The sequence below is a fragment of the Melanotaenia boesemani genome, chromosome 1, assembly GCF_017639745.1.
Source record: "Melanotaenia boesemani isolate fMelBoe1 chromosome 1, fMelBoe1.pri, whole genome shotgun sequence".
Taxonomy (NCBI): domain Eukaryota; kingdom Metazoa; phylum Chordata; class Actinopteri; order Atheriniformes; family Melanotaeniidae; genus Melanotaenia; species Melanotaenia boesemani.
The window spans coordinates 41451556-41464226 of record NC_055682.1 but is presented as its reverse complement, the minus strand read 5'-3'; the positions used below and the strand labels follow the sequence as shown (position 1 = coordinate 41464226).

The 12671-nt window shown below is 41.9% G+C and overlaps 1 protein-coding gene across 1 annotated transcript in view; it reads right to left on the bottom strand.

Moving 5' to 3' along the window:
• The window catches only part of il16 (interleukin 16), a 211826-nt gene extending 199679 nt beyond the window's left edge, over positions 1-12147 (bottom strand). Inside the window, exons 1-3 of the mRNA XM_041985129.1 lie at positions 12043-12147; positions 566-767; positions 141-393 (exon numbers count right to left, since the gene is read on the bottom strand). Of these exons, the coding sequence (XP_041841063.1) occupies positions 141-393; positions 566-767; positions 12043-12055 (468 nt within the window). The 5' untranslated portion in view covers positions 12056-12147. The remainder of the gene's footprint in view (positions 1-140; positions 394-565; positions 768-12042) is intronic.
• Positions 12148-12671: the final 524 nt, after the last annotated feature.

Genomic DNA, 12671 nt, shown 5'->3' with positions numbered 1-12671 from the left:
TGATGACGAAGTCAAGGAAAAAAGTATTTTAAAAAAAGTTGTTTGGTTGTTCCATGCAGACTGAAGTGGTGGTTTGAACAATGCTGTCACCTTTTAAATATCTCAGGAGATTATCTTCTGTTCAGACTCAGCTGGCCTACCTTGATGCTGAAGGACCTCATGATGCTTCGTTTATTCTCCCTGAGCGTGCTGGTTTGATTCTGTGTGTCTGCATCACTGCCTCTTCTCTCTGTGGATGATGGCTGTCTGTCTGGTAGATCTCCATCCTCTGAATGATCCTTGGCAGTCCACCAGCTCTGACCCCGTGCAGACCTGCAAGCATCCGATGCTTGGCCAGCGTGTCTGTCCTCTAGGACATCATCATGAGTCTTGGAGTGACACAGGATCAGGGATCTGCAGCCAGAAAGTCAGTTTCAATATATGACATGAACAAGAATCTTCAGCTGAGTAACATAGATATAAAACACAGCACTATGTACATCAACGCAGGAAGAGGGTTACATCCTGATGCTTTCAATAATAAGAACCAAGTCACCTCAGAAGTCCTGGTTGTGGGTAGCTGTACCTGGAAATCATGGACAGTTTCTTGGAGCGGTGGTTGTGCTCCCTCCGTCTTCTCTCCATCCTCGGAGCAGTGGCTGTGCTGGCTTTCCTTCTGTGGTGGGAGGGTCTCTGAGGCATGGCTGTCAGAGTGTGTGTTTGTGTCGGCAGCTCAGAAACCAACACACTTCCTCCAGCTGACCCATAGCCTAATGGAGGGGGAAGCTCTGGAGGGCAATTAGAAAATCCAGTTAGGACAGTCTGTCTGTGTTGGTAAGTGTTCTGAGAAGCTGTGGAGGCTCATTTCAGTCTGCATGGAACAACCAAATAACGATATATAAAAGCTCCTTTCTTCTTCTCTCCTGAAGAAAGAAAAAATCTTCCCAGCCGTGTTGATAACAGGCTGAACAATGCTGAGATGGGTGTGAACATAGGACCTAGAAACAAAAACAAGGCTGAAGAGTTAATTCCTCCCCGTTTGTGATCTGAACCTCATCTAGACGAGACTTATTTTCTTCCTCCTCTCTGAAACGACATACCCAAAACAAATGACAAATATCTTTACAATTAAAAGGGCTGTCTGTATAATCTCGGTCTCGAAATAAAGCTGAGATGTGAGATTAATACAGAAGTGTAAGAATCAAGACGTGTAAATTCACCAGGAACACAGTAAAAAAATGTAAATGGTTACCTCCTCCTAAAAGAAAACCACACTACTTTCAGTGGAACCCGAGGATAACAGCCCAGTTCATCTAGGAACAAGTAAAGTAGTACTAGGAGCAGTTTTCCAGGTGTTTTAATAGAAGTGTTACACAGGTAAATATCTGAGGAGGTCATCAGCCATGTTGATGATGGACACCTCTATCAACGGCCAGTCAGGAGAATCCAGGGACAGACAAAACTAAAGGTAGAAAACAATCAACTACAATCTAAGCTAAACAGAGAAACTAAACAGCTGCTGCACCTGGAAAGAACCAGTAAACATCTTAAAGTCTTCTAAGAGAACACAACAGACCATCTATAGGAGCACCTGTGAGAAGAAAAACTGTAAAATGAACACAACAAAAACTAGTATACACACACACACAGGTGCTCGTCATAAAATTAGAATAACATGAAAAGTATGATTATGTACAGCATTCAGTACTTAGTTGGGGCTCCTTTTAACTGAATTCCTGCAGCATGCGGCGTGGCATGGAGTCCATCAGTCTGTGGCTCTGCTCCGGTGTTATGAGAGCCCAGGTTGCTCTGATAGTGGCCTTCAGCTCTTCTGCATTGTTGGGTCTGGCGTATCGCATCTTCCTCTTCACAATACCCCATAGATGTTCTACGGGGTTCAGGTCAGGCCAGTTTGCTGGCCAGTTAAAAACACCATGGTCCTTAAACCAGGTACTGGTAGCTTTGGCACTGTGTGCAGGTGCCAAGTCCTGTTGGAAAATGAAATCTGCATCTCCATAAAGTTGGTCAGTGGCAGGAAGCATGAAGTGCTCTAAAACTTCCTGGTAGACGGCTGTGTTGACCGTGGACCTAAGAAAACACAGTGGACCAACACCAGCAGATGACATGACACCCAAACCACCACTGACTGGAAACTTTACTCTCCACCTCAACAACGTGGATTCTGAGCCTCTCCTCTCTTCCTCCAGACTCTGGGACTTGATTTCCAAAGGACATCAACATTTCCTTCATCAGAGAACATAACTGTGAACCACTCAGCAGCAGTCCAGTCCTTTTTATTATTATTATTATTATTATTATTATTATTATTATTATTATTAAAAAAAAAATTTATTTAACCAGATAAAAACCCACCGAGATCAAGATCTCTTTCACAAGGATGACCTGGCCAAGAGGTCAGCAGCACATGTCGTAAGAGCAGTTACATAGAGGTGATGGTATTACATAAAACATACAAATTTGGAGGTGCAGTAGTGTTTTCAAATGCAGATGCTGTGATACAACAACAAACAATTTAAGATTTAAAACACTGTTTAGTGGTATCACGCTGTCTATCCCTCAGGATAGATCAGAAGGCTCCAAGTGGAATCAGTTCAGAGAGTTTCAGTTCAGTCTGTAAAGAATTCCACACAAAGGAAGCAGCAAAGCTGAAAGCTCTTTTTCCAGATTCTGTCCTTTCTCTAGAAACAGATCAAACAAGTGAAGTACAAGAACCCAAGGCATAGCAGCAGCTTGTTTTTTGCAATAAAGTGCATAAGTAAGGGGAATCAAGCCTAAAAGAGCCTTATAAATAAGGGTCAACCAATGTGCATATCTACGAGCAGTCAGAGAAGGCAAGTTTGATTTCAAGTACAATTCACAATGGTGGGTGAGACGACTGCAGCCAGTTCACAAATCTCAGTGCTGAATTAAAAACAGTGTTGACGGACTGGAGACATTTGGATGATTCAGTCAAATACAGCACATCTCCTTAGTCAAGAATAGGTGAAAAGGTTGCTGTCACTAATTTCTCTCTGACCTTGAGAGAGAAGCAGGTTCTATTTCTAAAAAAGAACCCAAGCTTCACACGAAGTTTAGTGGCAAGATTATTTATATGTGCTTTGAACGAATTCTCCTGATCTAGAATAAAACCCAAGTACTTATAATTTAAAACCTGCTCTATAGGTTTTCCTTTGGATGTTATTTTATTTGTAATATCTGTGCTGTGTATTTTTGTCTTTAGTCCAGACGAGATGTTTCAGTCTCTTGTTCCAGAGTGGCTTGACACCAGGAACACGACAGCTGAAACCACGTCTTGATATGTCTGTACTGGTGGTTCCTGAAGCTCTGACTCCAGCTGCAGTCCACTCTTTGTGAATCTCCCCCACATTTTTGAATGGGTTTGGTTCCACAATCCTCTCCAGGGTGCGGTTATCCCTATTGCTTGTACACTTTTTTCTACACATCCTTCCCTTCGCCTCTTTATTAATGTGCTTGGACACAGAGCTCTGTGAACAGCCAGCCTGTTTAGCAACGACCTTTTGTGTCTTCCCTCCTTGTGCAAGGTGTCAATGGTCGTTTTTTTACAACTGTCAGGTCAGCAGTCTTCCCCATGATTGTGTAGCCAACAGAACTAGACTGACACCATTTAAAGGCCTTTGCAGGTGTTTTGAGTTAACTAGCTGATTAGAGTGTGGCACCAGGTGTCTTCAATATTGAACCTTTCCAGAATATTCAAATTATCTGAGATACTCAATTTGGTTTTTCATTAGTTGTCAGTTATAAACATAAAAATTAGAAAGAAATAAACATTTGAAATATGTCAGTCTGTGAGGAATGAATGTCTACATTATACAAGTTTAACTTTTTGAATGGAATTACTGAAATAAATCAACTTTTTCATGATATTCTAATTTCATGACGAGCACCAGTATGTGTGTGTGGGTGTGTATGTAGGTGTGTGTACCAAGCATTAGGGGTGAGTTGTCTTGAGTGATTGTGCAAATGCAACCGCATCCCCTCCAAGGATCAGAGACAGACCGAGAGAGAACCAAGCCCCAGGCAACCAGCAGCCACCACAGAGACCAGAACCGAGACAGTCCACCACAGGAATGGCCATGTGTCCGGACAGAAGGAGGCAGAGCAAGGCCAGACCTCCCAGCCCAACCCAGCCCCCAAACTGCTCCACGTCTCCAAACCCGCATCCCCAAGCCCCCCTTTCACCTCATATCCCCTCCCCCTCAGGGAGCCCCAGGCAGCCACATCAACAGACAACTGCACACACACATAAAACTTTTCACCACATAACAACAAAAGTAAGAAATGATTTCTGATTCTGGTGCTAGATCCCAGAGTTTCTGTCCCACAGTGATGAGATGGTCCCCTCTCTCTCTGCACAGAATGACCACGTTCAAATCACTCGTGTTTTTAAAAGTGCTTTGTGATTTTAAATTAAAACAATAAGGATTAATTGGAAGACGTAATGTCTTGTTCTGGAGGGCTCTGCGGGAATGATCTCCGGCACCTTTCTGTCTTGCATTGGACTCGGCCTCACACTGAACACTTTGGCCCCCATTTATCAAACAAACGTGGAAATGAGCCCACATGTGATCGCAGGAATGATCTTATGATTGGATCCACATGTGATTTGTGAAATGTTCGTATCTGACCGATCCCAACGTAGGAATGATCGGGCCTTGATAAATACGCCGGCAGAAATCGTTCATTATTTACATGTTACGCCCTTAATTATTCATGGTCCAGAGGCCTCGCCCAGTTAGTTCAAACCATGGAGAGGAGATGTTCTGCCATAAAAAGGAAACTTTGCAAAGGTTGAAAACCTCACTTGTGAGGTGGAAAGAATGAAGAGGTGCTGTTTGGCAGCCTAAAAGAAGGATTCTAAAGCCCCGTTATCCACCGACAGGTCCAAGTTGGGGCAGGTTGGGATGCTTTTTTTTTTGCTTTTCCACACTCAAAAACTGGAACGAGTACCCTAATATCCAACCTGTCCTACTTTTTGTTACCACAGCCAACCTGAAAGGGTGAAGTTCGACACACTGCAATTCGTTGATTGGTTAAAAAGAAAGTCACCGCCCATGCGACCTGGCACAAAACAAAGTAGGAAGGGCGCTTTGTTTAGAGCAGTGGTTCTCAAATTTTTTCTACCATACCCCCTTTTGGAGGAGCAAAGAACTTTAAAAAAAGTGCTGCCTCTAGCACTGACAGCACCTGTGTCCACCTGGACTCACAGCAGTCTGACTACCACTTAATTATGACGTCCCATCTTGTTTGAATTCTTGCTTGTGTTGTTCTTACTTTCAAATGTAAGTCGCTTTGGAGAAAAGCCTCTGCCAAATGACTGTAGGATAGAATAGAATAGAATAGAATAGAATAGAATAGAATAGATGCAAAGGGATAAAAGAAGAAGAGAGATGTGGAGAAACAGGTAACTGGGACTATTATTATTATCTTTGTAACCAGCAGAGTCTCTGCTTTCATGTGACTCCTTGTTCGTGTGGTTTGTTTGAAGTGGAGAAATTAGTAGAAGCTCTGAAGTGGACAGAGCTGTTCTCATGGTTTTCTTACATTGAACTGCATGGGTTTAAACATTATTTGGTTCGGATGGTGGAGTCTTTAAGCTGAGTTCCTCACCGTCATTTGGGTACGCTACATGTCTGAATGGTGGCTTCCTAATGTCTGCAAACATCTTCTGTATTGTAGGATCTAATACTATGCTACCTTCACACAGTCTGTGAGAACAGATAAAAATGTTCCCGCTAATGGCCTGAAGTAAACGAGGCTCTCTTTACTCTCCAGAGTCCGGATGCTCAGATGCATTATCCGCCTCTCACATTTGCTTCAACACTAACACATTGTGGAGAGCCGACATCCTCTTTTCTCCAATCCCTTCTTTTAAAACTAAAATGATTTTATCATCCCCACTTTCATCCATAAAAAGATTTTTCTGATTCAGTATTATCTCATTTTCTCAGACATTAACTCCCGTCCAGCTTTCAGCCCAAAAAGAAAAAGGAAACTTTCTGGTTATGGAGTCATGCTGAAGAACATCCATGTGAGCCAGCGTTGGATGTTTAAACCCGACGCCATCTTACGCACATTGATCTGTTTCTGGCTTTTCATTTCTAGAATATTTGAAAAAGTAAGAAAATCATCAGCATCTGGCTCCACATAATGATATTAGAAAGTTAAAATGTCTAAAATGAAAATATCTGTAACTTTGAAGTGTCATATTGTTCATTTGGTTTGGGCTTTGATTTGTGTGTGTGTGTGTTTTCAGTTGTTCATCTAAAGGTTTGATTCAAATGTTAAATAAAAATGTATAAAAATAAAGATTTTATGAAAATACTGAATAAATGTTATTTACCAACACAAATCAGACACGACTGTTAAACAGGTCTCAGCCCCTCACGCCAGCTCACGTCCTGACCGGGATGAGACTGCCTTACCAAACCTTTCCAGACTGCCAGACTGCCAGACAAACAGATGGAAATATCATCAGCAACATCTTCAAGAATTCTGGACCCGCTGGAAAGGAAGTATTTACTGGAGTGGAGATCCACCGATACTCCACCACGTACCACTACAATAAAGGAAGGTGATCTGACCCTTATTGAAGATGACAAGATGCTATGTCAGATTTGGAAGTTTTGGATGGTGAAGGGTGTGTTCACAGGAAGAGATAGGTTGGTGTGATCCTGCAGACCAGTCCAACTCCTTCAGCCTTTAGAAGTTTGAGTTTCTGGAAGAGTTTCTGAACTGTCTTCTTGTTATATCTTTAAGGATTCATTTACAAATGCATTCATGTGTTTGATGATTATTTGATGATGCTGAAATCAAAGAAAAAAAATTAATTACTATATGAATCCTTACAGATGTAAATGGAGTACAAGTTGTTTTATAATGTGGTTGTGTTATATCTACTTCTGACCACAAGGTGGCAGCAATGTTCTAGCAAAAGTTAAAAATTGATCTGAAACAACCATGTTGAATGTTGAAAAGAGGGACTACAGAAGCAGCTAGAGGTTAGTTCTACTAGAAAAAGGAATGAAACCGTTTTGAGCAACAATATATTGTATAATGTGCAAGTGTCCAATAAACAGTTGAAAGAAAATGAAGAATGTCCATTTATTCAATAGTGACTTCAGCTGAGTCCCCACAACTGCTTCTCCCAGGATGTAAACAAATACAGGCAAAAAAGGAGGGAGTGAACAGAAGAGAAAAGGAGGGTGAAGAGAAGAAAAAGGAGACAAAAATACACCAGATATAAAGCAACAACATCATCTGCTCAGCAGGAAAAACCAGCTGATACACCCATAAGGAAACCAAACAAAACACCTGGAGTATCTTCAGGAAAAGCAAAGCTGACAATCATCAAGACCACCTACAAAAAGACAGAAGAGCTGGAAAAATATGAGTTACAAAAACAAACAGAAGCAACACACCCAAAAAAAACATGAATTTAACTGGTTGTTGGTGATAAACCCACAGGACAACACAGCGACTTTATCAGGTTACTGAATGTGGCGGCAAATTATCAGGAATGAAAAGTGACTGGCGTGATTGGGCTCCTACAAAGTTCAGAGGCAGACCAAGGGGCCCGAAGACCCAAGAGACCAGCAGATGTCCTGAGATCTTTGATGTCCTGATAAACAGCTTTTCTCTGTCTTTGGATTAACTGACAAAGTGACATGTTCACCGTAGAGATCATAAATTAACCCTCTACTGCTGCATGAAGATATCTGTTAGGAAACTAAATGTTTTTAGGGTTTGTTTTCTTCAGGCAACGTCCTGCTGTGATGCTGCTTAAGTGAAAAGAGAATTGTTTTTACGCTACTACTAGCGTTATTGGATAAATCTGAGTTTGAGCAGTTAAACTTAAATTTTGAGATTCGGCTCACAGATTCTTCACAGTGGTGAACAGAAGCCAGCAAAACACTTTATCCTTCTTATTTGAGAAGATTCTGATAGTGATCTTTCAGTGCAGATGCTTTAAAATTAAAAAAAAATGTGATAAAATTTCATACAATTTGAACCAGCCCAGCAGCAACTAGTCATCACACAGACTTTTAAAACCTAGTCTGGTGAAGGTTAAACATGCTGGATGGTGTGTTTAAAGTGGAACAACCATGTGGTTTGTTGTGGTTTTCTGGCTGTGGAAAATCCAACTCATTCTTAGCCAGAACCAGTTTAAAACTGGTTCCAGCATGAAACTGAGGGAGAAGAAAGTTCCTGTGCAGAAACTTCCTGCCAGCTTCTGTTCAAATCTGATCCATCTACTGACCAGAAGTCCACATCATGCCAGTCCAGCAGAGACTGTTACTGGATCACCTCAACATCAGAATGAGAAGATTTACTTTACTTTTACTAGTTTCATCTGCTGAGCAGAGCTGGACAACGTGAGCCTGGTTAGTGCTGTTTTTTCAGATCATTTTGACTCTTTGACGGTTTCATTTGCGTGACTGAAAAGTTAATTTTATAAAGTATAGTCTGACAGACACCAAATGAGGCACTTGTGTTGAGTGGGCGGGGTTTAACTCTAACACATTTAAAGGCAGAAAAGTTTAATTAGCCAAAAAGCAAAGTCAGAAAAACATCTTCCCGGATTTCTCAGTTCATCACTATTCTATCAAGACTGCAGATGAGTGAGCAGACACGAGTAGCTGGTAACTTACCGGTTTGCTCAGGCAGAGAAATGTGTGCTCGTCTTCTCCGCTTTGGTTGACCTCTAATTTCCTGCTGGGCAGTGATCTGGGCAGAGTACTTTTAGCTAAGGGAATCTCCATTTGTTGTTTCTACAGCTGCACACAGCTTCAGAAAAGTGGTGTGCAGTGGTGTACAAAGAAGAGGCCATCTATCCATTTTCTTGCCTCTTATCCAGGGTGGGGTTGCAGGGGCAGCTACCCAGACTTCCCTCTCATCTGGGGTAAATCGAGAGTTTGGCCTTTTGACCCAGCTCCTTCTTCACCATCACAGAGTGATGCAGAGTCCAATCACTGCAGACACCGCACCGATCTCTCCATCCTTCCCTCCCCATGAACAAGACCCTGAGATACTTGAACTCCTCTCAGTTGGGATAGGACCTCACTCCTGACCTGACACTCATGGTCTCAGATTTGAAAGTGCGGATTCTCATCCAAACTGCTTCACACTCGGCTGCAAATTGCTCCAGCAAGAGCTGAAGATTAAGCCAACAGAACCACATCATCTACAAAAAACAGAGACCTAGTCCTGAGGCCACCAAACCGGATCCTCTCAGCAGCCTAGAAATTCTGCCCAAAAATGTGAAATGTGGTGACAAAGTACAGCCTTGGCGGAGTCCAACCCTGGAAATGAATCTGAGTCTGGTCGTACAGGACTGGACAGCTCGTATAAGGGGGTCCGGTACTCCATACTCACGCTGCAAATCTTCTCTTATTTCTAAAATTCAGTAAGTTCGGTATTTTCTTTGTTCTAAAAAGGCAGAATCCAGCTGCAGACATTTTTAGAGCCCTATGAAATCCTCGATCATGGAATCGCAGACAGAATCATGGAATTGGACATTAAAAACGGAATTCATTATAAACATGGAATATCACGGAACTGAGCAACAATTTGCTTTTTTTTTTTTTTTTAAATAAAAAGGAACCAATCTCTCAGTAAAATGCTCCAAGGTGGTCACTAAGGCTGGGGACACTTCACTCCCCCCCTCATTACCAAAGCAAGCATGTCGAAGCGGCTGCTGGAGATACAGGGCAGAGCAGTTTCCCCGTGACTTCTACATGTCTGGCCATGTTCTGCAGATTTTGCCAACAAACAGTTGACTGGAAAGTAAGGATTCGTGTGTTATTCTCCAAGTACCCACCGTATTTTTATAGTTGAGTCTTTGTTGGTTTTTGTTTTGGCTGATTACAATTACATTTTGAATCTAGAGCATAGCAGCTTAAATTAATGTCCAAAACATCAAGATGCTCACTCACTGGTTGCAAAGTCAAAAATAAATGTCATGAACATCATTTATGAATAATATAATAAATTGTCTATATTTCATTACTTTATACACTGTCTTGGGGTTAAATGTCTTTAAAATATTAAAAATCCAATTCTCAAAAATTAAAAACCGAAAAACACAGAATATGGGAAAAAGTGCGGAAAAGAACGGAATTTTACTCCCGCCGTCCAAAGACATGCATGTTCGGTTAATTGGTGACTCTGAATTCTCCCTGGGAGTGAGTGTGAATGGTTGTCTCTCTCTGTGTTGGCCCTGCGATGCCCAGGGTGCCTCCCACCGGCTAAATGCTGGGTTACGCTCCAGTGTCCCTGCAACCCTTAATGGACAAACAGTACAGATAACGAGACAAGGTTTTCACTCAGAATTAATCTACTAAAATAGAATTCAAAATATCTTTGTGTCACTCGAGATTTAAGGCTTAATTTCCAACATCACGTCAAGAAAAATGACAAAAACTATCAAATGCAACCTGGCAATTGTCAGACATTTTGGATAATTTCTTCTTTTGGATGTAGCCAAAACATTTGCACACACTCTTTTTTTACACATCTCATACTGTATCACCTGTTGGGGACAGGCCGGTGAATCAGCCATCAGACCTCCAGAGCCACTATACAAACAAACTATATTCCAGTACCATCATTGTGAGACTCTTAAACATAATCTGATGAGTTTAGAAAAGATAATAAACTATTTTCAAACTTCATTCATTCATTTCCTATAGAAGGGGGAATCTGGAGCTCATCCCAAGAGGCAGGGTACACCCTGGATAGACCAACAGATGGAGACAAACAACCATTCACGCTCACATTCACTCCTAGGAAGAATTTAGAGTTCCCATTAACCCAGTATTCATGTCTTTGGAGGGTGGGAGGAAGCCAGAGCAAAGTAAACCCAGAGAGAACCCACACTGGGAAATCAGACAAACTGTTCTGACCTCCCCCAGCCGCAGTGCTAACCACCACACCACCAAACAGAGCCTAGCAGATGACAGCCTAAACTGCCTGGCCCCTGCATGTTTTCTGATAGATAGATCTGATCCACCCACCAGAAAAGCTTCCATCTACAACTGTAATCTGCCTTTCTGCTGCAGCACTTCTGGATAATCTGCCCTTTCTTTTAAACCCACTACACAGTGGAATGCGCTGACAGTATAAAACGCGCCATAAACCGTTTCAAATCTGAACTGAAATAGTTTTTAAAGATCACCCAAATCTGACTTATGCAATTTTAAGTTTCACCTTTTCGTATTTTCTCATGGTGCTGAAAAAATGTGGGTTAATGTGTGGGTGGGTTGGGGGAGTGTAACCATATATGGTACTTGTATGGTTTTCAGTGTGCCCCACCAGATGACTGCACATGTAAATTAGCCTAAGGCTAACTCATTACACAATGCATTAAATGGCAACATTTATGTTTTAAATTGTACATGGTCCCTTGTGGAAAAGAAAAATAAATGAATGCGCCATGCTGACGTCGTTTTGTAGAGTGAAATTAGGGAGAGGATACTCTGTAATACCATACCATTCTGTGAGAAGTTTTTTGGACATCTGAAGGGTGCAAAGCTATCTAGATTTAGACATGAATGAGTGTAAATGATGAGTGTGTGGTTGTTTGTATCTGACATGGACTCAAGTTTGTTTCCTGTAATCTGAACTTATAATAAAAAAGAATGTGATTTCCAGCATCTGTTGCCATGGCAAACCTCAGCATCTTTCTGCACATGAAAAGTTCTCAGATTTGAAAAAGTAAATGACTATAGAACATTATTCCAAGAAGAAAGCAGCTGAACATTGAGAATCAAACTGAACTGAGCTGCTTTGCCGTGTCAGTGGTAAACCATGTGGTTATATCACAGGGAGAACATCTCTACTATTCAAGCTTGCCTGGATGCAAACATTACTATGAAAGCAGGTTCCCTACATTTAACTTTTCTACTGATAATGCTGAGTCTAACAGCTCTCGTTTCTGCTTTTATATGACATCTCCTCCGTAGACTCCAGGTGGTTATGGATGGGTAAAAACACATTAGAGCAGGAAAATTAAGTTTGACTCACCACAGTTGATCATGTTGTCTCAGATGTCCACCTTTAAGGTGTCGTTGGGATCAGAAGGACGAATAACATCCAGATAGAAAGGTAGATGTTTGAGTCTTCCTCGGTGTGCCTGAACCTCCTTCTCCTCTTCCTCCTGGTTGCAGTCTGGAGAACACAACGGTGAGTTCAGAAAGTCATGACTGGCCATTTCCTGTCAGCTGGCTCCATGCTGGATCTAACCGAGGCTGACCTCACCGCACACTGCCGCCAGTCTTCAACAGCTCTGAGAGGGAGGATGAATAGGTTCTCTGTGGCTGACTCCAGTTTACACAGAAACAGCGAAACACAGACTCCTTCTCTGGCTTAATGAATGTAGTTTTCTGTTTCAGTAGCAGTCGAAGAAGAAGTAAATATAGCAGTTGACTGATTTTAGACAAATGTGTGATGAAAAGAAACTTCATGTGAAGAGAAAGAGGTTCCGTGTTTGGTTAAACACAGAGGAACATTTAGTAGGTCATACATGCTGGTAATCGTCATGGGCCAGATGTCTTCCACATGCTGTGTTGTACCTCCATCTGGTGGTGAAGATGTGTTACTGGGACGCAGTCCTCTCCAGTTCACACTGGTAACACTAAAGGGTTTATTAGCAG